General features: G+C 37.1%; 1 protein-coding gene across 1 annotated transcript in view; it reads right to left on the reverse strand.

The window, feature by feature from the left end:
• Wdr19 (WD repeat domain 19) overlaps positions 1-22918 on the reverse strand; it is a 76124-nt gene extending 53206 nt beyond the window's left edge. The window contains 10 exon segments of the mRNA XM_047566150.1: positions 325-395; positions 4288-4461; positions 4746-4858; positions 6493-6573; positions 9326-9441; positions 13477-13592; positions 17874-17999; positions 20307-20372; positions 20663-20754; positions 22863-22918. Of these exon segments, the coding sequence (XP_047422106.1) occupies positions 325-395; positions 4288-4461; positions 4746-4858; positions 6493-6573; positions 9326-9441; positions 13477-13592; positions 17874-17999; positions 20307-20372; positions 20663-20754; positions 22863-22868 (961 nt within the window). The 5' untranslated portion in view covers positions 22869-22918.
• Positions 22919-26489: the final 3571 nt, after the last annotated feature.

Below are 26489 nucleotides of genomic sequence, written 5' to 3' on the forward strand. Positions count from 1 at the left end.
TAAACTAGGTAATTCGCCATAGAGGGGCATAAGGATATGAGTGCAAACTCATCCAATATGACTCAAATGGAAAGTATATATTCATTTTCCAACTAGGATGAGGATACAATTCACTATAAATCTCTGGTTTAGAGTGTACGAATATTGTTAGTCAAGTAGTATGATTTAACATAATTACTAAAATAAGGAGACTATTTTAGGGAACTCTAATGAAGGGTGTTAATTTTATTCCTCCTACAATGAATGCATATCACACAACAACAAACAACATTACTCTCTGTAATTGAAATGACAAAATGTCAACTACTTCAGAAAAATCAATACCTTTATTTTCATCATCCAGGTTGACTATAGCATACATGTCTTTTAATTCTGCCAAGTCATGGATTTTAATACTGAAAAAAAGAGAATATTTTAAATATATATGAGCTTCATGAAAAATTGTTTTAGTTCACACAAAAATTTATAAACTGCGGAGTGGATCAAGGGTCTCCCAGATAGGACATACAGGAATGATCTATTGGGTTAAAAGTAAGAAAATATTAAAATTTCTATATTTCATTTATCTTTGAAATTTCCTTCTGGTTAGGTTTATTTGCTTATTTGAGTGTTTGTGGGCACAGGAAGGAGAACTGTACCCCACTGATTCTCTGATCTATAGCTACTGCAAAGGGAGGTTCGAATGGTTCTGATGAAGTTCGAGTAGAAGAACATTCTTCTAAGCAGTTTAATCATTGTTAAGATGACACAGGTTCTCTTTATAACACATCACCCTTCTCCCCTGCCCAGAACTGGCTCATACAAAAAGTGGGAGGTACAATAGAAAGAGCAGTAGCTTTGGGATCTGAGGGTCTAGATTGAAAGCTCTGATACAAATGGTGGCCTAATACTACTTCCAAAGCTTACTGGGGAGAATAAGCAGGTCAATGAAAATGAAAGTTGTACAGTCCAACACTGGAGCCCAACAGGAGTAACGTTTCTTCCCTCCTTGTCTCCTCTTTCTCTTCCCTCCAAATGTTTCCCCCTTACATATATCCCCTGTTCTTTTAATTTAATTAATCTTTTTATTTTGAGATAATGGTAGATCTACATGCAGCTGTAAGAAGTTATTCCAAGAGATTCCATATACCCTTACCCTCAGTGGCGACATCTTGGAAAACTACAGCATACTATGGCAATTGGGTACTGACATTGATATAATCCACAAACCTTATTCAGATGTCCCCAGCTCTACTGGTACCCAGTGTGTGCACTGTGTTTAGTCCTGTGTAATTTTCTAACGTGAGATCCCTGAGGTTCACAACAACAATCAGGACACACATAGTTCATGACTCCAGGATCTTTTATGCTGCCTCCTTCCACCCCAGCCCCATCTTTCTTTTGCTGGGGTTTCTTTTTTGCATTGGTGCATTATAGTAATACACAACGGTGGGATTTGCTGTTACATATTCATATTGCTGGAGTTTTTTTTATTAGCATTTGAATGTTCTAATTTGTTTCATCCTTTTACTTTTTCTTGGTTATATCATTATATTTGAAGTAAGTTTCTTACAGGCAGCATATAATATGGTCATTTAAATAATCCATTCTAACAGCCTAATAACTTCATTTATATTTAATGTAGTTCTTGATAGGTTTGAATTTAGGCCTATGACATTTGTTTTCTGTTTGTCTCCTCTGCCTTTTGTTCCTGTTCTCCTTTTATTTTCTTCATTTATATTTGATTTTTAGTATTCCATTTTAATTTATCTATTGTGTTTTTATAAATATCTTTGAATAGATTTTTTAGTGGTTGCTCTAGATTACAATGCATATATTTAATTTTTCATAATCTTCCTAGAACCAATATTTTATCATTTGCCATTTACCAGTGGAATGTAGAGATCTTATTACATATGTAACCTTTTAGTCTCTCCTTTTTGTATTACAGTTGTCCTGTGTACTGCATCTTCATGCGCTGAAGGCCCTATCAAACAGCTTTATATTTTTTGCTTTTAAAGTCACATTTATGTTAAAGAAAAAAATATCCATTATATTCACCCAGATATTTGGTCTTCCTTTGTGTGCGTGTTGCTGGGGATAGACTTCAGGACCTCATACATGCTAGGTTGGGAAAGTGCTCCACCACTAAATTACATTCCTTGCCTATTCTTCCTTCTGTGTTTTGTTTTGTTTGTTTTGAGACAGGGTCTTGCTAAGTTGCTGAGGCTGGTCTCAAACTTGCAATCCTCTTGCCTCAGCCTCCTGAGTTACTGGGATTATAGGTTTGTACTACTGGACTAGGTTTTTCCTTCATTCTTAACATCCCAAATTTCCTCCTGTCTTCAATTCTCTTTTCTCTAAAGAACTTCCTTCAGCAAATATTTTAGATGAAGTCTGCTGCCTGGTAAAAAATTCTCTTCTTTTTTCTTATTCTGAGAATGCTTTTATCTTCATTGCTAAACAGATAATTTCACTGGACATAGAATTTCAACGGATAGTACTGTTATTTCATCAGTTTAAGAACACTGTGATCCTTCTGGCCTCCATGCCTTATGATGAGAAACTCACTGTCATTTAAAATGTTTTCTGGCCCTTTCATGATTTTTTTCTTTGTCAAGATTTATTTCTTTGCTTTTATCCTTTTGGGGGTCTGCTGAACTTCTATAATATTTAGTTTATGCTTTTTACCACAAAGAAGTTTCCAGTCATTATTTTTGGAATTCTGATAACACAAATGTAAGACTTTTTGGTATTGTCTCACAAGTCCCTAGCACTCTTTATTTATTTTTTTTTCACTTTCCTTTTTTTCAGACTGGACATTTTATGTTGATCTATCTTTAAGTTCACTGACTGTTTACCTTGATCTCCATTGGCTATTTAGTCCACTGTACTTACTGCATTTTTTTTAAAGTTCTAAAATTTCCACTTGATTCTTCTTTAGAGGTTCTATTTATTTTTCTTAGACACTCTTTCCATTTTTAGATTATTAGCCCTTTTGGAGTATTTCAGTCTTGGCTGCCATCTGTACCTTCTTGGCATTGGTGTCTCCCGATTGCCCTTTCCCAAGTAAGTTGAACTTTTCCTGATTTTTCAGAAGCCAGGTAATTTTGGGTTATATTTTGGAAGTTTTGAATATTATGTTCTGAGATTCTGTGTCCAACCTAACTCCTCTGGAGAAGGTTAATATCTTTGTTTTAGCAGGCAATCAATCCCTTTGGGTTCAGGCCACAGCTTTCAAGCAGTATTCTGTGGGCTATGGTTTCAGTGTCAGCTCTATTTTGCAAGCTTGTGCAGTAGTATTAGATGTGTCCCTGTAGGGCCCACTCAGTGGTCAGTATTAGACCTGGGTTCAATGCTCAAAGTCTTTGGTAAATGTTAGAATAAGCTGAGGGGTAAACCTAGGGGTTCATAAACATCTATTTCAGATGGCTTTCTTGAGTTCCTCCCTCTTCATTGTCTGGTTCCTTGGGGGTTCCCTTGGTGGTCCTTCTGGAACTCTGGGGACCTAGATACCCTATACTCTGTTGTAGTTCCTACAACTGCACCAGCATCTGCGAGCAGAAAGAAAAATAAACAACAGGGTTTGTTCAACCTTCTTGGGACCACGGCTCCCCCAACAGATGAAGGAGGTTACCCTCCATCTGAGTTTTAGGTGCCTTTGGGTCCTTGGTGCCAATGCTTTTGCTGCCACTGTCATGGTGAGGCTGCTTGGTGGCCAGAGCATGAGAGAAAAAAAAGAACGAAAACTCAAAAATCAGGAGATTTCCCAAACTACCTCTGACCACCAGGTCCTTCCTTTTCTGCAACTTGAACAAGAAACCAGAGGGCTTGTTCTACAGCTCTCTGTGCTCTGGTACCTACTTCGAGGATTTGGGCTGCCTGTCAAGAGACTGGAGGAGAAATAGAAGCCTCATTGCTGGTTCAGTGGTACTGTGAATTCTGGCCTTCTCTAATTTGCCTGCTAATATTTACTTTTGAGAGTCCTTAAATAGCTGCTCCATCATTCTGTTCAGGTCTCCCAGCTGTGTACAGCCTGAGAGACAGGGTGCAGTGTGCTGACTTGGGTTACCTGAGGTTGCCTATATTATTTTTAAGATCGATTTTCTAGTATATTCCATCTTATATTTTTGCCCTGAGTATTCAAGGCAGCAGAGGGTGAGGTGTTTTAGAAATCTGCAATTGTAAACATGTTCTAAGAGTCCAAGAAAGTATGCATGTCTGACATGTATCAGTTACCAAAGTCTTGTTGATTTTCTTGAGTATTCCTTATATAAATTATTCTAGTGATAGGAGGGTGTAACTTACCAGTTATCTCCACATGTGGCAGCTTTGTTAAGAGTCTGTGATATTGCGATACTGGTTAGATTATCTTTATGGTTGCGAGTCTGAAATACCTCATGCCCAATTTCTTGAACGAAAGTAGAAATGGCCACAAAAACTCCACGTGAAAAACCGATCATGATGTAGCCATCACCAAACCTGCAGCAACGAAGACAATAATAAGGTAAAGAAAAACAAATTTTAAAAAAGGAGATTCACATATTACTGGCAATATGGAAAATCAGCAAGTACCTTAAAGAATATAATTTATCAAGGACCAACTAAATATCAGATCATATGCTAGGTAGTTTAACATACTAAATCACAGAGTGTAACTCAGAAATGCTATAGAGAGAAATGAATGTTACAGATAGAGCTTTGTACATATAATTAGCATGGGAAAACACATGGATTTCTTTCTATAATGAGCTCTTTGTACATACCAACTATAGCAGACAATACTGCCATAGCGCTGCTGAAATTCCAGATCAATTGGGCTATCTGGATCATTTATATTAAAAATACACAAAATTTTCTTGCCAATCACTGCACTTATCTGTTAAAAAAGATCAGAAGATTGTGAAATAAATTATTTAGTAGTTCTTGAAAACACCAATAAGCAAATCCAAACAATTGAACCTAATTTAGGAAAACAATAAATCAAATTTCAATGTGCTAAATTAGCATGATAACGTGATTTAACAAAAAAATGAATCTAGTGAGGTATATTTTGGTAAGCATCCTTGGCTTTATACATCTTTAATATGCCCTGTGACGTATACTAAAATATCTTTGTGGAATAACTCTTTTTTATTTTTATTTATTTATTTATTTATTTATTTAATTTTGAGCCAGGGCTTGAGCCCAAGGGTGTTTAATCACTGAGTTTATTTTTAGGCAGGGTCTTGCTAATTTGCTGAGGCTGGCCTCAAACTTGCAATTCTCCTGTCTCAGCCTCCTGAGTTGCTAGGATTACAGGTGTGCACCACCACACCTGGCTAGAATAGCCTCTTAAACTCTACATCTCTCATTGGAACCCTGTGCAATGTGGGAATTTAAGTCTGATATTGCTTCACTGTAGTTATTTCATATTCAGAGTTTAAAGAGTCTTCTAAGAGGCCACTCTGCTTTTGAACCAACTGTGATTACAGATCCCCATACCTCTATGGATACACTAGCCTGTTTTTTTTTTGTTTTTTTTTTTACGTTTTGTGCTTTAATGTTCTGTAGTCAAATGAAAGCATACTTCAACCAACACTGAGGCCACCACCTCACCAGCCCAAAGGTGTGTCTTCCCCTCCAGTCCCTCATTTGGTCTTTTTGCAAGTTGCTAGGACCACTATAAATTCTCTGTATCTGGAATATAAAAACTGAGCAAAAAGTATCTCAGTAGTTGTTACCTAAAAACAAAACATCTCAGAAAAAATACAACACAGGTTTAACTTCTGCAGTATTCTTTCTCATATAAAACACTAGCAAAATAGGTTTCTTAAAAATTAAATAGTGAAATATCAACCAAATTATATAACCTGGCTTTTTATATCATTGCTTTCCATCACTTGCAGGTGAGCATGGCTAAACTAGCATTCCTCTACTGACACAAGTTAATACTTAACATAACTCTCAGTGGAAGGTATATTTGTGTTGGGGAGAGAAAAGAGCATGTTTATTTATTTGGTTTCATCAAGAGTGACACTTTTAAAATTTCCCCGATTCTAAGATGTTATCAACAGTAAGTCAGCATCAACATAAAAATTGCTTTGAGGAAATAAAGATGCATTTCTTCATTAAATATATGCATACTGATTATGCAAAGCATCTGGATTTTGGAATGTCAAAATGTAGAAGGGAGAATGTATCTAAGTATTAAGGAATGAAAAATTACAACTTTCTGAGATCTGTTCACCCAATCTTAGAAAAAAAAGTCACACAAATCACTAATCTTCCCTTTTTTGCTACCACACGAATGAACAGAGCAACACCACCAACTTAACAGGAAGCTAGTCTCATTTTCTTTGATACCAGGTCAGCAGAGGCAAAAACAATTTTCAGGCCTGAGAAACTGAGCCATACTTTGGATTAATAAGTGACAAACATAATTTATTTATCAACCCCATCCAAGAAGAGGGAGTAAGTATGTTCTACAAAATGACCAGAGATTTGGGCATGGATTTGATCTGGAATTCTTACTGTGTTTTCAGCAGCAACACTTCGGTCATCGGTCTTTATCGTGGCAAATTGTATGTGACTTGGCTCTGATCTCACCGATGTCTACAAGAGTAAAAATATCAACACCGTGAACAAAACTGATATTCAAATTCTTTCTAGGAGAATTAGGTCTTATGCACAAGGCCCTGGGTTCAACTCCCAGAACCCCAAAACATAAAACAAAATACCACCTGTAAAAATGTTAACAAAACAGGTAGCTTGCTTTTATTTCTAATGTTGGATAAATAAAAAGAAATTCATACAAGTAATGATGGAGTGATATGCAGAATACCAAAGTTCTGAAGGCAAATCAGATGAAACAATACTTGTAATGTATGCATGCCTACCACGTGATGACTTAAGAAGTATATCTAATTTTGGAAGGTGACTTCGTAGGGAGTAGAAATGGGAAACAGTTATCTTGTGTGTGAATAATGGCTAAATTGTAGTGAATCACTGGGATGCTCTGTGGAAAAAATATTCTAAGGTTATGTGTTGGGTGAGTGGAGGAAAAATATTCAGTTCTTTATTGGTGATGTCTGGTATGGGTACATGGTGGGGAAGGGGCATTATGGCATTTGTATTGTATATCTACCATTCTATGTCTAAAAGGCATTCCAACAGAATGATCAGAATTATAATATTTATAAAAACTGTGTCATAACAAACAACTTTTATGCTAGATTAATCTTCCTGAAGATCAATTTTAAACATGCTATGGTGATGCTCAGCATGATAGAAGGATTTACTTCTATCCAACTTTGAGCTTTCCAGATACAGAACCAACTTTCTTCTGCCTTACTCTCTCAGTCAAAACTCACCTTCTGTTACACTAGGACAAACTACAATAAGTGTCCCCTCCTATCTCTGTTCATGTTGTCTGCTTAGACTGAATGACACAGACTGCTAAATGTTTTGCATTATTCACTAAAACAAGTTTTAGCAGGGCACGTGGTTCTCAGTAGACTAAATTTGCAGGTTTCCAGGAAACAGTGAGGTGTGGCCATATAACTAGGTTCTAGATGTATAATATGAATGCAAATAAAACATGTATCTTCCACATTAAGCCCTTCAAAAATTTCTTGCACTCCACTTCTGCTCTTTCTCCCTTCTCTGTGACTGAAATGCAAATGTAATCCTGGTGTACCAACTTTGACAGAGAACATGATATCCTACAAAATGGCAGATAACTAAGACGGAAGGAAGCTGGTACTCTGTATCACTTTGTGAAGCAGTGGACCTAAACGACCTGCCCACCTCTCCACTGTTATATGAGTAAGAGAGAGAGGGGAAAAAAACCACCCAAACTGTCATATTCTTACAGTCTGTATAATTTGGGGTCTGTTAACATTTTAGCCTATACCCTGACTGATTCAGATTGCCTTCTGTCTCTTAAATATTCACAATCCAACTTTTATTGATTTCCCCCATCTCCTAAATGCTATAGGACTTGCAAATTGTTTCACAAAATTTGATAACTCATAATGTAAGGTCATGCATGTTTTAGAATGATTAGTAATGTCTTCTTGGGGTGGGGCCCTTCTGCCAGCAGCCTGTGGCATCATGAAGGGAATGTGTGAGAGGAAGAGAAATCACACAGTGAGACAGGAAGTCAGAGAGCAACTCTTTTAGGTGGACAGGAAGTCAGAGAGCAACTCTTTTATAACAACCTTCTCATGAGGGCTAACCAGGGTCCCTTGAGAACCACTTTAACTTCTTTTGGTCCCCTGAGACTCCATTGCCTTCCACGACCTTCCAACATCGCCACACTGGGGACCAAGCTTCTATCACATGACCCCTTGAGGGACCAACCACATTTAAACCACAGCACATTCCATGTAGAGATCCATTGTGGCAAGGAAATGAGGAAGGCTTCCAGTGAATAGCTGGAGAGGAACTAAGACCCCAAGTCTAACAACCCATAAGGAACTGAACTCTATCAACAATCACATGAATGAGGTTAGAAGCAGATTCCACCTGCCCATAAAGCCTTCAGAAGAGACTACAGCCATGTCTGGCAACATGTTTGCAGCCTTGTGAGAGACCTTGACACAGAGGCACCCAGAGAAGCTGTATTTGGATTTCTCATCCACAAAAACTATGAAATAACAGATATCTAAGCAACTACATTTTTGAACTAATTTGTTATGCAGTATTAGCTGACTAAAACAGTCATATTTCATACTGCTTCTACAACACATAGCAGTGCTATATTCCTGACAGAAGATGTTAGCTAATATTACTCTAGCAATACTAAATTGTAAACAGTTGTCCAAAGAAAAATTTTCCTGTTGGTTATTTCCTATTGATTATGTAGCTATTGGCAACATAAATTCTCTCATGGAAGAAGCCTCTGAAAATCTAATCAATCTTGGGAAATTTGAACAACAGTAAAATTTAATCTTGAAATTAAATGTAATCAGGATTACTTTGGAAGTAATTTAACATATCAGGTAAAGATATGGACCTTAGAATCAGGCAGGCCTGATTAGGATCTACCAGTTATTAACATTTATATTGTCAATATACATATATCAAATATGAGTTATTTCACAAACATACTACTATAACCACAGCAGATAATCTATGCTAAAACAACAGGGAAATATACAAAGGAGAATATCTGGATAATGTATTCATATTAAAGAAAAATGTCCTAATACTACATAGAGAAAGGTTTTTGACACTTAAAATATGAAATTATTGCATATATAAACCACACAGAGACTTTTAAATTTTGTAGGTTAGTTTGATAGACAAACTATTTCGAGGAAAAATTTGAATATATCAAGCCATAGAGACATTACTGTATTACCTGTCTTATTGTATCACCCTCCTGGTTACTAACTGTAATCATTTTGTCTTCACCACCTAGAGCAAGCAGATTTTCTGTATTCCAACATCCACATGTTATTCTCTTAGTATGTTTTCCTGAAAAAAAGAGATGATTTTTGGACAGCCACATGGAGTTCTCAAAATAAATAAATAAATAAATCTATGATGACAGTCTGAAAATGTAAGTGATATGGGATTAAACAACAAAGAATTCAGAATCCCATTCAAGCAGTTAGTATCTATACAACCTTATTTAAAACAGTTTATTACTAAGTTGTAAATCAAGAAAAAGGGGGCTGGGGAGATAGCTCAGCTGATAGAGTGCTTGCCTTGCAAGCACAAGGCCCTGAGTTTGATCCCCAGTACCGCAAAAAAAAAAAAAAAAAAAAAAAAAAAAAAAAGAAAAAGGTACAGATGGGTAATGCTCTTTCCAACTTTTTATCTGGATATCAGCACATAAGAAAAGATATTCTGATCTGACAAATTTTGTTTGTTTACTACATAACAAAGCCTGTAATGACAATGTCTTAAGTAAATCCCAAAGCAGAGACGTCATCTTCACTTATAATCAGTTCCATGGTGTGGTAAACCTTGAAGCAGAAAAACACTCACAGTTTTAATTGCTCATGACACTTCATGGTAATGCTGAGCTGCAAATATGAATGCACCCTAGTGAGATTTGAGTTAAGAAGTGAGTCTCTTAGATAGTAATAGTAGATAACCACTAAGGATCAGAAACTCTTCTCACTGAGATTTCTAGTCAGCACAAGAACTACATTATTATTATTTTTTTGTGTGGTGGTGGCAGGGGTGGGGTGGGGGGTACTCACAGGCTTGATGGTGTAGGCATTTATGAAGATCTTGAAATAGAGAAATCTTCAAGAGTCCCAAGGTTAATTCTATTAATTCTGGAGTCTGTTAAGTATACAGACTCCAGAATCAGATTGCCTCGCTTTGAATATTGGCTGCACTACTTACTGCAAAACCAAGGGTAAGTTACTTAACCTGTCTTTAGTCACCTCATTCATAAAGTGGGGGGCTAGTAATAGGACCTATTTCCTTGAGGAGCAAATGAATTAAAGCAATAATGAGAGTTCTAGGCACAAGCTAAGTGTGGTGCCAGTGCGAGCTATTTTAGCTGTTATTGAGAGCAGAAACCATGTTATTTTATTCTTTGTACCCGCATAGCACCCTTGCAGAAAGCAGGTGTTAAATAAATGGTTAAGCAAGTAGATCCTGGTTCAGGAGTTTGCCTGGAGTGTAGCAAGCCCAGAAAGGAGCACAGTGTGGAGCAGAGGATGAGACGTGAGATGACATCAGAGGAATGGCAGAGGCCAGATCTTGGAGGGTTTTGCTGTCCACTGTAAGGACAGTGGCTCTGATATCCATGGGAGATCCACTGAAGGATTCTAAGCAGAGGGTTCCCTCTGGCCTCTAGCTTGAGCATGCAGTCCTTGGCATCCACAATAGGATCAGTTCCAGGACCCCCCACAGATACCAAAATCCCTGGATGCTTTAGTCTGTTATATAAAAGAGTGTAGGATCTCCTGTATATGCTAAATCACCTCTATATTAAATTATGTCTATATTAAATCACCTCTATTTTACTTATAATATTTGATACAATGTAGTTGTTATACCATATTATATATGGAATAATGAAAAGAAAAATATGTAAATGCTCAGTATAGATAGAATTTTTTTTCTAAATATATTTGATTTGTGGCTGGGTGAACCTGAGGATGTAGAACCCCCCAATATGGAGGACTAACTGTATTCTATGGCAGGGCAAGAGCTGAGGCAGGGAGACTAATTAAGAGGAGACTGCAGAAATTCAGGTGGAAGACACCAAGGCCCACCCCATGATGGCGGCAGATAAGGTGATGAGACAGGCTGGAGTCTGGGAATATTTGGAGGTAGAACCTATGAGAGTTTCTGAGAAATTAGACATGGAAATACGAGAAAGAAAAGGATCAAGGATGACGTAAAGTTTGGCTTCACAATGAAATGTCATCAACAGCAAGAGGGAAGCTGTGGGTCAAGATATTAAATTTGAAGCATTTACTTGACATCTCATGGAAGATTGCTGAGGAAGCACCTGGATGTGTGAGTGTACAGTATGGAAGAGATATAAATTAAGGAGTTTTCAGGGTACAGGGAGTATTTCAAATCAGGAGACCACAGAACTAAAGTGAAGGGAACATTCAGAGAACAGACTGGGGAAATAGGATTTTGTTGAAGGACTAGGGTATACAGTGGAGGTAGGAGGGAAAAAAAGCTATGTAAAGAGATATGCCAAGACGAACTCTTTTTCCTACCCAAGAAAGGGATAAGAAGGTCTTCCTCTTTCTTCCTATAAACCCAAAGGTCCTTTTGCTTCCAGTGCTCAGAACTCAGGTTAGCCTTATGATAAAAGCCAACCTGTGTCTCCATTTGTAGTGCTGGGGCACTTTAATATTATTGACTCATTTAATTAATATTAACTCATTTAATTAACAGTTAACACGCTATGGTAACTGAAATGGGAACTGTGTTACAGGAGACTGGCATTATTTAGTTAAACTGTTCTAACTTGGATTCATGCATAGTAGAACCAGGCAAAGCAAGAACTGCTTGTATCTAGTCTAGTTCAAGGAAATAAGTAAGTGCAACATGGGACAAGGTCACAGATCCTTAGTTACTGCAAAGTGCTGACAGATCATGCAACCATCAGCTGCTATCAGAAGCAGGATGGCTGTTCTAGAAAGCAAGTTAGGGAAAAAAGCAGCCACAAGTCAGAGTAACCTGTGAGAGAGGCAGGCATAAATTTAGCTCAAGGACCTAAAATCTGTAATTAATCTGAATATCTTAAGGCCCATTTTATAAAGTTATTAAATAAGGAAGTGAGCAGCATCAATATTCATATTAAATTGAAGAGCAAAATAATGTATATATGACAAATGCCTTATTAAAAAATAATCACGTTCTGGCAAATTATTTTCTTCTTCAAGTGTCACAATTTCTGGGGCTTATAAATTAGCTGATAGCATACACCTGCAGATGAAGTGGGAAACAGAAAATGCCTACTGAAGTCAAACAGACAATTTATATGATAAATTTATATGATAACTTCAAAAATTTTAGTTTAATCTTTCAAATAGGTCAATGACATTACTGTTTAGCTGCAGAATTAAAATTAGTATTAAAGAGATACATATAGGTGAAGACAATTTGAAATGATTAACTACCCTTAATGGAAAGGTTCTCAAATATTCTGTAGGTGCCATTACCTCTGAGTTTAACACCTTTGTTAGCAGTAAGTTATACTTTTTTTCTGGCCACCTGCAGTAAGCCCAATAGTTCTACCACTCATCAGCATGATGTTGACTGAAAAGAATCTTCTAGGAATCTTCTAGGATATTCAGAGGGTGCAGAGAGCCTGAAGCAAGGTCAGACAAGAAACAAGCACCCACTAGCCACACACCTGAGGCAAACAGAACTCATAGCCCAGGGGCTGGAATTGTCGGGCAGTGGCACAGCACTTGCCTAGGATGTGTGAGGCACTGGGTTTGATCCTCAGCACCACAAAAGATAAATAAATAATTAAAATAAAGGTATAAAAAATACAATAACATTATTTAAGAAAAAAGAACTCAGCCCAACACCTAGATTTAATTGGTTTTTGGCTATAGCAAGAGGTCAGAATTAGAAATCTGGAGATACTTTATTCAAGCAATCACCAAGTGTTTTGGTTCACCTACTACACAGACTAAAATTATTACATTATAATGCAACTAAATTAACTAAAATTAATAATGAACAAATAAGATCAATATGTGTTTACATGCATATGAACCAGTCACCTTGAAAGGTATAAGCTGGATGAGAAAGGGACAAATGGAATCCATGTCATTATAGTCTTGATGCCCAAAGGTACAGACTGACCTTTACCTGGTCTACTATATATGCCCTGGGAAATTCTTCATAAACAGTGAAGAGGGATCTTTCTGTTTAACTAGCTGTGAGACTGAAGCAGGGAGGACCTTCCTATTATAAAATTTCCTTTGTAATATCAAGGAAATCCAAGGCAAAAGAATTTACATTTAGGTAAAGCATCTCAAATATTTAGCAGTGCTTGCAGCTACAACCTACCAAGGACAGGAATCTTTCGAGATGTCTGATGATTATAAATAAGCAAATTTCCTTTAATAGTTCCAACAGCCAGGAAACTTCCAATTTTTGACCAAAGAAGGAAAGACATTTGATCCCTGTAACATTAAGATACAAATTACTAAACAATTCACAATCATGACCTCTAAATAATCCTTTCAAAAAGTACTTCATGAAATAATTTTAACCTCTGCTTAGAAGCTGAAGCACAAAATTATAAATTAATGCTTAAGGGCAAAAAGCAAGTATTAAAAGAAATTATGCAGATGCTATAAGATGATCTTAGGGTCAGACTCAAAATACAAATATATAATGAATAAAGACTTCCATTAGGTTATGATGCAACTTCAAATTTCATGAAATGACTCATGATATTACTTTACTAATGATGGGTTTACTCTAATTGTAGTAAAAATCTTAATGGGGATGATGAAACTTCATGATTTCAAAAAGTAGTATTCAAATAACAATGTATTGAAATGGAAAAATCATTGGAAATTTGTGATTTTAAAAAGGATGTATTTTGGGCTGGGGTTGTGGCTCTGTGGTGGAGCACGCATCTTACATGTGTGAGACACTGGGTAGGATCCTTAGCACCACATAAATAAATGAAATAAAGGTATTGTGTCCATCTACAACTAAAAATAAAAAAAAAATTTTAAAAAGGATATATTTTTTTGCCTTCTCTGTCACTATTAAGAATAGCTCAGAAGCAGGTAGAAAGCACTTTTACCTACCACGATTATAACATACAATCTAAGACTCATGGATTGGACTTTTATATAATTCCCTATGAAAGGGAATCAGGACTGTTTGGGAAATAGTTCATCCCATACATTGAGGAAAGAAATTACAATGGGTCTAGAACAGCAGCTCTCAAAATCCAATCCCAGAACCAGCAGCATCACCTGGGAACTTGTTAGAAATGTTTTATAAAAGATAAACAAGCATTTTTCTCTACCTATTTAAACAGGTGTAGCAGCCATGAGAATGCCTCTCTCAGATCCCCAGCTGCAGAATGACCTAGGGCCCCAGCGGCTCAGCACTGGAATCCATCACCTCCATGAGCGAGCTATGTTTTCCCATGGACTGTTTTCAGACAATGACAGAACACGACAGGGATACTCCAAGGCCCATTCCTGGAGACCCAGGACTCCTTTGCCTCAGAGATTCCCCGTAGGCCCAGTTGAACTTTCTTGGAACTGTGCTACAGTCTAAGATGTCTCTCCTCAACTTTCCTTTCCTCTCCTTCACAAAGGTTGGACATGCACTGGGATCTCACAGCTCTTCCAATGTCTTCTCTTTCCCCCTCTAGGCGTTCCCTGTAATAAATCTCTTATCCAGTTAATTCTGTCTTGGAATCTGCTTCTCAGAACACATGAATAAAAGGAATTGTGAGCAAGTTAAATAGTAACAGAGAAAAGAGGGCATGTATAACAAGAACAAGGTTTGATCAGCACCAGTGCTCATGTTCGATAGGAATAAGGCAACACCGGGCTATTCAACCGTCTATCAGTAACAATGGTCACACCCCCACCACCTACAGAGGGTAAGTAGGGCGTTACAAGAAGATCAAGAAACTGGAATAGCCTCAAAAGAAGAGCTGACTGAACAGCCTCTGTCCTTCTTTTAGGAGATCAGATCTCTAAAGGGGCCTACGATTTATAAAAAGTAAGACACAAAAGTTCCCAATAATATTAACAGATCACGCCAATGTAGATAATCTTAAGTTATCGATGGTCAAGTAAAACTCCAAAGAAAATATTTGGGTGGAGCATGTAGCTTAGTGGCAGAGCACTTGGCTAAAATGTGTACCCCAATATTGGGGAAAAAAAAAGAACAGCTCATTCTAGAGAAATGCACAGACTATTAAAAACCTGCAACCTATAGGAAAGGTGTGGGTTTAGAAGAGTCTTACTAATATGATAACTGAGGATCAATCAAAAAACAGACTAAGCAGGATGATTAAGTAGTCAGGGCTGTGTTGCCCTGGGAGAGGCATCCATGTGCCATGATCCAGTCAAGAATGAGTTGGTTAATGAACCAGATGTTGTATGTAGGGTTGTCTCTGAAAAGATGGCTGTATCTCAGTTGCCTAACTGACTACTGCTGTAGGCCTAGCCAGTAACAGAGTAATTACTGGTAAAATCCTAAGAAGATATAAAAATACAGATGACAAAAATGAAGAAATAATTTCAGCCTACTATGTTAAGGCAGTTTTTTAGTTAAGTAGCATCATAGTAAATTTCTAATAATTCTATTTGAATATGTTTTGTGTACTTTTTAAGGTGTTTGAAGTCCTCAAAAGAATAATTTCAGATCAAATTTATAGATGGAATCTAAAATGTTTAAGGGCATGTAAGTTGGAAAAATAAAAATATTTATAAAATATTGATATTCCAACTTAATAGCTTCACCTTAACATACATACCTACATAAAGGATTCAATTTTACATAAAGAACAAAAAGTAGAAGCTATATATTTGTATATACCAAATATCTTTAGACATTAAATATTAATACCAAGAGTAAAACATCTTAAATTTTATCTTAATGACAATTATAATAACATATACCATTTCCCCAGGTCTTAATTTCCTGCCTGGTCATAACACACATTTAAACATCACAACCCTTAGATGACGTGGGGAAATGGACTCTGTGGGAAGAGAGACAGCTGGGTGACATATCAATTAGAAACACCTGGTAATTAGTTATACATTATTCTCTGGGTGAGAGGGTATGACTTCACTGCTGCTGAATTTGGTTCTGGAATCAGTATTCAATGTTTATGAACATTCCCTTGTGTGGAGTGTGTAAAATCTTTCTGAAAAGTGATGCAAACCCAAGTGCAAAAGGACAGGACAAACCATGGCAAGGTGGCACATGCCTGTAATCCCAGCGGCTTGAGGCAGGAGGATCTTGAATTCAAAGCCAGCCTCAGCAACTTAGTGAGGCCCTAAGCAACTCAGTGAGACCCTGTCTCTAATACAAAATAGGGCTGGGGATGTGACTCAGTGGTTGAGTGCCCCTGAGTTCAATCCCCAGTCCTTCCCATCTTCCCCCCAAAAAAGGACAGGGCAAGAGATGAAGGTTCTTAGATCTAGTGAGACTTGGCACTGGGCGGACAGTATCTTCTACAGCTCTGTGGCTCCAGAGTCACTTTGCAGGGTCAAAGGACACTGCACTGAAGTTATGTTTGGTCTGGCTGGGCAAGGCCACCTTGTTTCCTCTGGGTTCTGTTATTCCTTAGTAAATAAATTTATCCCTAGTAACTAAATTTATCATTTATTTTTACAGTGTGTATATGATCTCTTCCTGCCCACCTGCAGGCCACATGAAGCCATCAAGCAGATATACTACCCATTCCATAAAGATGAAGAAATTGAGGCTTAGACAGAAATTAAGCAACTTATCCCAGGTCAATATGATGAAGTTTTAGTTCAAATACTGGTAAGTTTTTCTTTTCCATATGGTAAAAAATGTTTTCTATTTTAGCAGCGTGTGTGATTTATTCTCTCTGACCTAGAGTTTTTTCACTTGAAAACAGTCCAACCTTTTTTTTTTTTTTTCATGCTGGGGATTGAACCCAGGGCCTTGTGCATGTAAGGCAAGCACTCTACCAACTGAGCTATATCCCCAGCCCCCAACCCAATCTTTTACCCCACCCTTCACCGGGTGGAACCGACAATCCCATGGACTTTTCTGCTTCATTCAGAGACAGAACTTCTGAATGTAAAGGGCCTTACTCTTTTCTCTGAAATGACTTGCTGTGAAGAATAACAGGACCCAAAGTGAGTCTGACTTAAAATGAAGTCAATCAGAGAAAGGAGATGGACAGATGGAGTGTCCGGACTGCAACATTAGACCTCCTATAGACAGCTATTGCTGTAGCCAACTCCATCTCCAGATTTTCCCATGTATATCTGAACCCATCTTTGTGATTTTTAGTGTTTCACTGAAAGTGACTTTTTTAGAAGCTCTTTCTATTTCATAATTACAACAACTTTGTTCTAATAAACTGGCTTAGATTAGGATTATATATAAATATAATAACAAATGAGCTTTTTCATTTATAAGAAGGAAACTCAAGTCATATTTAAAATTAAAGTACTTTAAAATTAAGATTAAGTATTGCTGGCACAAACCTACAAATAATCAAATTTCTAAATGAAGATTAAAAAAATTAAAAAGTTGGGAAATCCTAATTACTCTGATTTGGTCCATGCATTCTGTATGCTTGTATTGAAATTTCATACTATACTCCAATAATATGTACAATGAATAGATGTTAGTCAAAAAATAAAGTAAAAACAAAGAACTGAGATCACCACTTGACAAAAATAAATAAACAAATAAATAAATAAAATTATCCTTACCTAATTCCACTGTCTAGCTGGCTGGTTTTATTTGTGTTGGCATCCCAGAGATAAATGCAACTGGATTTCTCAGCAATCATTGCTAGGATATCTCCATCTTTATCCCAATCCATAGCGACACAGTTTCTTTAAACAAAAAAAAAGGAGGGCAGAGCATTTCTGTACATTTTTTTAAGTAGGGGGAAAGAAATTTAAATACCTATTTGTGACTTTTGTTTATCACAAAACTATTCAATCTATTTTGAATAGGTCATAAACTCTAAAATGAGAAATGTAACTCACTATTCACTGCTTAGCTAATAGTTCATATTTTGTTGAGGGGATAATTTTTTAATTCTATTTTTAATACCATTTTAATGTACTATGTTAAATATAATTACATCTAATAAATTAACAGATTTTCTTGCATCCTATGAAGAACCTGGCCTTCTGGGAAAACATACTCATCAAATCGCACCTAAAATCGACAGGTAAATTGTTACAATCAAGTTTTGAAAGGTCATTTCAGATTTACAGAGAGGTAAAGAAGGCAACGATAAGAAATGAAGTTATATCCAGATAAGCTGAAAATCAAGTAGATCAAGGTCAAGTAGATGTAAGATCACAAAGAATGGGACGACTGAATTCTGAAGTGGTAAGAAAAGTTATTTTCATTTTATATCTTGATAGAATAAGAACAGATTCACTTGAGGTCACAACATAGTTCTAAACTGTAAATGCACTATTTAACATGATTCTTACTGTTTAAGATTATTCCAGAATATCTGCTATAATTTTAAAACTTTAAAATTTCTGAAATCCTTAAGAACTCTTCCTCTCTAATGCTATTATTTTTCATCTTGAGACTCTGCTCTTGGGTATTGGCTAAGCCATGTTTTGATTTACATTTAAGTTGGGAATTACTTCTTTTATTCTTCAAACTTAAAATAAGTTTTAAGATATTTAAATTTTTTTTTAGTTACAGGTAGACACAATACAATAAATAATTATTTTATTTATTATTTATTTTATGTGGTGCTGAGGATCAAACTCAGTGCCTCACATGTGCTAGGCGAGTGCCCTACCTCTGAGCCACAACCCTAGCCCTTTAAGATCTTAATTTTCCATAATATCCTCATAAATCTTGGAAGTATGGAAGAGGGAAGCTTTCAAATTGTTGATAAAATCATCTGCCAATTAAAGAGTTAATGTATAACAGCAATTTATTTATCTGGAGATCATTTTTGGTCAAATTCGACTATCATGAATACAGCAAAAGAATTCAGAAGAAATGATGACATTATGTAACCAATATTGATATTAGAGATTAGGCAATTAATCTCATATGATTTATTCAAACTGGTTTTTCACTGAGTGTCTTATCTTAGACATGAAGACCATGGGACTACTCTGACCTCTTGTTTCCCAGATTACAAAAATCAGAAGGGACAATTGAGAGAATTGTTAATTCCAAAATGGTAGCACTATGAGTAGGGCAGAACAGGGGGTGTGAAAGGCTGAGACCAAGAGAAATAAAACTACCTGGTTTGCAAAAATGGTCAATAAACCACAGAAAACATGCAAATTTTAAAAGCATTGCAGCAAAAGGCCAATTAGGTGAAGGTCTCTACACATCTTAACTACTGGGACAGCAGAATAACTACTATCAGCAGAATAACTAATACAGGTAATGACTACACTAAATCATTAAAAGTGCCTAAATTATACTTATTTTAATCCAGACTGGTTTAATGAAAGTGGATAAAATAAAGTTTTCATTCTTTAAAATGTATGTGGAAAGTAACTATTTTTCAACTTATTAGAGAAGAAATTACTAAAATAGATGCAGGTTGGGCATCTCTAATTTCAAAATCCTTATTTTGGACTCATTTATGATTCTGCTGTAAAGCCTCCCTTTGAATTTATGTGTGTTTATAGATATAAACACTAACTCATACACTATACATCTACATAATTCATTAACTACTTATGTCATGAAGAAAGTAAGTCCTTTTGGAGCTCTAGTTGTATAATCAGTTTGCATGTGGTAATTAGAAGAAAACAAATTCCTCTGTAAATGGAGAAGGCAAAAGATGAGGGATATATATAGGTTGTAATTTTGTTTGACTATAGTTTTAAGAAAATACTATTTTAAAAAATCTTTTAGGCAACTTTAAAAAAAAACCTTTTAGGCAGGGCATGGGTGGCGCATGCCTGTAATCCTAGTGGCTCAGGAGGCTGAGACAGGATGACAAGTTCAAAGCCAACCTCAGCAACAGTGAGGTACTAAGCAATTCAGTGAGACCCTGTCTCTAAATAAAATACAAAAAAGGGCTGGGGATTTGGGATGTGACTCAGTGGTTGAGTGCCTCTGAGTCAATCCCCAGTACCCCCCCAAAATAAAATTAAATTAAATTAAAAAAAAATCTTTTAGGCAATAAAGCTTGTACTTACCCAGGTAAGTTAATTTCACTTCTTTTTTGCCCATGACGATCAAAGATTTTCACTGTATGATCAGCTCTGGAAGCAATTAGAATATGAAGACATGATTTAATTGCTTCTTTTATTTATCTAAAGATATAAAAAATTAGGCTGCCACTCAAGTAATTTCAGCATTCTTTCATGGTACTTTCATAACTTGTATCTAAAAAGTTATTACCAGGGAAAAGGTTCTATGAACTGTGATGTTAATGGAGTGAGAATATTCATTTCCCACCATACTACTGTCACATAAGAACTTCAAGTGGTAGAACACGTGGCTTGGTTATAAGAGCATGATACAATTACTTAAAACATTCGCTGGTTCTTACCCTGTTGCTGCAAGGTAGTTTCCTGATGTTTTTTGCCAGGTAAACTGTATCGGTGAGCCAAGCCAAGTCTTTTCTAGCAGAGAGAAAACACGCTAAAAAATAAACACAATTTTTATATTTTTAAAACATATAAAAAAAAGTGTTGGTCAGAAAAAATGTCAAACTGTGATCATGAGAATAGTAGGATTCAGGTTAGTGAAGTCTGATGTTAGTGCTTATCCAAAATAAATAAATAAATAAATAAATAAATAAATAAATAAATAAATAAGGCAATAAAATAAACCAAACCAAACCAACCAAAACACAACCAAACAGAAGTGGTTAATACAGTATGGACCTCAAGATATAGGAAAGTGTTCATTATAAAACTGTTTTCCTTCCTTTTTTTTTTTTTTTGCGATGATTTTCCTAAATTGCCCAGGTTGACCTTAAGTTTGTGATCATCCTGATGACAGGAGTGCATCACTGCTCCAGGCTGGCCTTTGTTTTTCTAAATGTTAACTATACAAAAATGTATAACTTTTTATAAGGAAGCCACAAACCACATGTGGCTACTGAGGATTTGAAATATGGGCAATTCACATTTAGATGTGATATAAGTTTAAAATCAGATATCAAAGACTATGAAAAAAAAGGTTGCAACTATCTTAATAATTTTTATATTGACTATATGTTGAAATAACATTTTGGATATACTGGGCAAGATAAAACATATTACTAAAATTAGTTTTATACATTTCTTTATAATTTTTAATGTGGCTACTAAAATTTTGAATTTAGATTGACTCACATTATACTTAATATCAAGCAGTGCTGATCTTGTAACAAACTCAAGTGAAAAATAATTAGATTTTAATATTAAGTTACAGATTAAACAATGATGCTCATATCTAGTCATATGAAGTTTAGCTACTACTACTACTACTACATGAAACATTGATCAGCGGCAACACAAAACTTCCAATGTTCAAAATTAAACACCGTGAGCATTTCATATACCAAAGGCAAAGGAAAATTCATCCAAACAAGCAGTTGAGATATAATCGTGATCGAAAGCAGAGACGTACTATAATCACAGATGCACTTAGGTTTAGTAGAGCATGGAGACAGTCATGAGGGGGAAAACAAAAGTATTTATAAAGCCTCTTACTTTTTGCAATTTTGTACGTGGGAAACCCTTTATGCAAGCGAGGAGCCCTTAAACTTAAATTTTATTATCTTCATGGCAGACCTGCCTCTGGCTGTGATCTTACATATTATTTTTCTTCTGTGGAGCTCTAGAATGCTCCAAGTACAATGCAGAGGGAAAAGTACTAACTTCATACCCAGAAAACCAAGATTTAAATTTTGTTTCTCACTTATTAACTGTAGGGTTTTAAAGCAAGTCACTAAATTACCTCAAGCATAGAATTCTCAACTGTAAATGGAGAATACTTCCTTACTTCTAATACTTCATAAATTGTGAAGAGCTTTAGAAATATGAGTTATGATCACTAATCTGTCAATTCCAATTTCCACGCTAATATAGCCACAAAGAAGGGTTAGAGTCTAAAATAATTTTAAAATTGAGCTTTCCAGTTCTTCACAGAGGAGGACGGGAGGTATTGCTGAGGTAAATCCTCCCCAGTGACCAGGGAGTGGGGTTCACGAGAAGCCCAAGCCTAGAAAACCTGCGTGCAGAAGATGATGCGCATGAGACTTGAGCGTGCGGGAGCAGATTTGTTGATGAATAAAGTGCTCTCGCTACCAGGCAGTCTGGACCGTCACCGGCAATGCAATTTAAGACTATTCCTTCGGAGACTTTTCGTTCTTTTTAGGGCGCCGGGCAGTTGCCCGGCTTGTCAGGGGATTCGAAATGATGCGGATCATGCTACCCGACAGAGTCAACTTCACCGTGGCCCCTTCTTTCTGCCGTGAAGTTCGGGTGTCTTCAGACCCAGTCTGCTCCTTTCAAACCGTGGCGGGGTTCCCTCTTCCCACACTTCTACTCGGTTCGCGGTTCCGGCAAAAAGAGGCCTCTCCGCCTTCTTTTCTGCTATTTTCTTTTCTTTCCCCTGGTTCCTTCCATTTCGTGCCTGTCCTCCCCACAACTCCAGAGAAGGGAAGCGGGCACAGACCCTCTCCTCACAGGGACGCTTAGCGGGCTGATGAAGGCCCAGTGATCGCGTCCTTCCAACCCCAGGATTTGTAAGTTATTTACCTTCATCTCAAAGCTCCAGCAGCCGCACGATTTAGTAAGTGCGCAGGCGCACCCGATCTCCTGCCAGAGGGCTACCGCGTTCCCGTCACCCAGGAGACCGAGCGAGCAGCGACCAATCCGCGAGCGCCATCCGAGGGCGGTGCCTGGAGGGGCGGTGCCTAGAAGGAGCCCACCACTCCCGGGAAAGGTGGGAGACGTGGACTTGGGTCACGTGACATGGGCGGAGTGAAGCCCCGAGAAGTTGGGCGACGCGGGGTCTTGCAGTGCCTCATCTTCCTGCCTGGGCTCTGATTGGATGAAACCCAGAGACTCGTCCCAGGGAGGCGGGATCTGTGAACCCTGAAAAGCTCCTACATCTTGAACCGCCGGTGACCAAGAGCCGGGCGATAGGCAGAGGGGGAGCAGAGAGGTTAAAGCCGGCAGGGTAGGGTAGGGTCGGGGAAGAAAGAAAAGAAAAGAAGACACAAAATGTTGGCGAATAGGAGGAAGTTGTCTCATGGGCCAAATATTCCTACGCAGTCCATGCAAAAGAGTTTGGACGAGCTTATGTGTCATTCCCCGCCCCCCATTTCCCCCCCCCTTCAGCTTTCTGAGCTTGAAGAGATGAGATGTAAGAGGTAGTTTCTCTTAAGGTAGGGCTTGTTTGTTTGTTTGTTTTTAGTTTCAACTAAATTGGACACCTAAGGTGGGAGGGGAAAATGAGCTTTCCTTTAAAATTTAAGCCCTGTAGACTTTCCCGAAGTAGTATGCCCTGCCATAGTATTTATGTTTCAATACTTGTAGTATGAAAGTGTTGAAACTAGTATTTTCTTCTACAATCAGTTAGGAATCAGATTGTCCTAGAGAAAATTAAATAATGATTTAAAATAATTAATGATGGATGTTTGTGGATTTTAAAGTAGGGTACTACTTCTCTGCCCTGGTTAATTCCTGTTCTCAGGCCATATGGAATTAAACTAGAAATTAGTGACAGAAAGAGAGCTCCAAATATTTGGAGGTTAAACAGTTTACTTATAAATAACACATGGGTCAAGAAGAAATCTCAGGAGAAATTTTAAAATGTTTTGAAGTAAATGAAAATGAAAACGCATCAGATTTTATGGGGTGAAGTGAAAGCAGCACTTGGAGGGAAATTTCTAGCACTGCTGTAATATTTTAGAAGAGAAGAGCTAAAATTAACAATCTAATTTTCCATTTTAGGAAACTAGAAAAAGAAAAGCACATTAAATCCAAAGTAAGAGAAGAAAAAGATATGAGGAAAAATTATACCAGAAATCAATGAAATTGAAAAAGGAAATCAATAGGAAAAAAGTAAGACCAAAATTGGTTTCTTTGAAAAGATCAATAAAATTGAGATACCTCTAGCCAGGATAAGAATAAAAGAAGACACAAATTACTATTATCAATAATGTGAGAGGTGAAAGACCTCTACAATGAGAACTACAGAACACTAAAAAAAGAAATTAAAGAAAACCTTAGAAGATGGAAAGATCTCCCATGTTCTTGGATAGGAAGAATTAATATTGTCAAAATGGCCATACTACCAAAAGTGTTATACAGATTTAATGCAATTCCAATTAAAATCCCAATGATGTACATTACAGAAATAGAGCAAGCAATTATGAAATTCATCTGGAAGAATAAGAAACCCAGAATAGCTAAAGCAATCCTTGGCAGAAAGAGTGAAGCAAGGGGTATCGCAATACCAGATCTTCAACACTACTGCAAAGCAATAGTAACAAAAATGGCATGGTATTGGTACCAAAATAGAAAGGTAGATCAATGGTACAGAATAGAGGACACGGACACAAACCCAAATAATTACAATTTTCTCATACTAGACAAAGGGGCCAAAAATATGCAATGGAGAAAAGATAGCCTCTTCAACAAATGGTGCTGGGAAAACTGAAAACCATATGCAACAGAATGAAACTAAACCCATATCTCTCACCATGCAGGAAACTAAACTCAAAATGGATTAAGGACCTCTGAATCAGACCAGAGACCTTGCATCTTATAGAAGAAAAAGTAGGTCCAGAGCTTCAACATGTCGGCTTAGGACCAGACTTCCTCAACAGGACTCCCATAGCACAAGAAATAAAAGCAAGAATCAACAACTGGGATAGATTCAAACTAAATAGCTTTCTCTCAGCAAAGGAAACTATCAGTAATGCGAAGAAAGAGCCTACAGAGTGGGAGAAAATCTTTGCCAATCATACTTCAGATAGAGCGCTAATCTCCAGAATCTATAAAGAACTCAAAAAACTCTACACCAAGAATGTAAATAATCCAACTGACAAATGGGCTGAGGAAATGAATAGACACTTCACAGAAGAAGATATACAAGCAATCAACAAACATATGGAAAAATGTTCAACATCTCTAGTAATAAGAGAAATGCAAATCAAAACCACCCTAAGATTCCATCTCACCCCAATTAGAATGGCAATTATCAAGAATACAAGCAACAACAGGTGTTGGCAAGGATGTGGGGAGAAAGGTACACTCATACATTGCTGGTGGGGCTGCAAATTAGTGCAGCCACTCTGGAATGCGGTGTGGAGACCCCTTAGAAAACTTGGAATGAAACCACCATTTGACCCAGCTATCCCACTCCTTGGCCTATACCCAAAGGACTTAAAGTCAGCATACTACAGAGATACAGCCACATCAATGTTCATAGCTGCTCAATTCACAATAGCCAGATTGTGGAACTAACCTAGATGTCCTTCAATTGATGAATGGATAAAGAAACTGTGGTATATATATACAATGGAATATTACTCAGCCATAAAGAATGATAAAATTATGGCATTTGCAGGCAAATGGATGAAACTGGAGAATATCATGCTAAGTGAGATAAGCCAATCTCAAAAAACCAAAGGACGAATGATCTCGCTGATAAGTGGATGATGACACAAAATGGGGGGTGGGAGGGGTTAGTGTTAGGTTTAGAGTTAGGGTTAGGGAGGAGGGCAAGAATGGAGGAAGGAAGGACTGTATAGAGGGAAAAGAGGGGTGGGGGTGGGGAGAAGGGAAAAAATAACAGAATGAATCAAACAACATTACCCTATGTAAATTTATGATTACACAAATGGTATGCCTTTATGCCATGTACAAACAGAAACAACATGTATCCCATTTGTTTACAATAAAAAAAATAATGTGAATAGCCTATATCTATTAAAGAAAACTAATCAATGATTAACCTTCCAAAAAGAAAGTACCAGACCCCAAAGAATTCACAGGCGAATCCTGCCAATATTTAAGTAGGGAATTTAACCAGATTTCTAGTCTCTGTCACAAAATAGAAATAAAGGGATTCTTTCAAACTCATTCAAGAGACCAGCATTACACTAATTTCAAACCCAAAAACTATTGTAAGAAATACACACACATAGGACCACTGGGGACTGAACAGAAGAATGCTTTACCACTGAGTACATCCCCTGTCCTTTTTATTTTTATTTCAAGACAGAGTCTCACTAAGTTGCTGAGTGTCTAGCTATGTTGCTGAGGCTGTCCTGGAACTTGCAGTTCTCCTGCCTCTGTCACCGGAGTTGCTGGGATTACAAGTGTGTATCACTATTCCTGAATCAGACCAGTATTTCTTGTGAACATAAACGC

This window comes from Sciurus carolinensis, chromosome 10 (assembly GCF_902686445.1).
Source record: "Sciurus carolinensis chromosome 10, mSciCar1.2, whole genome shotgun sequence".
NCBI classification, from domain to species: Eukaryota; Metazoa; Chordata; class Mammalia; order Rodentia; family Sciuridae; genus Sciurus; species Sciurus carolinensis.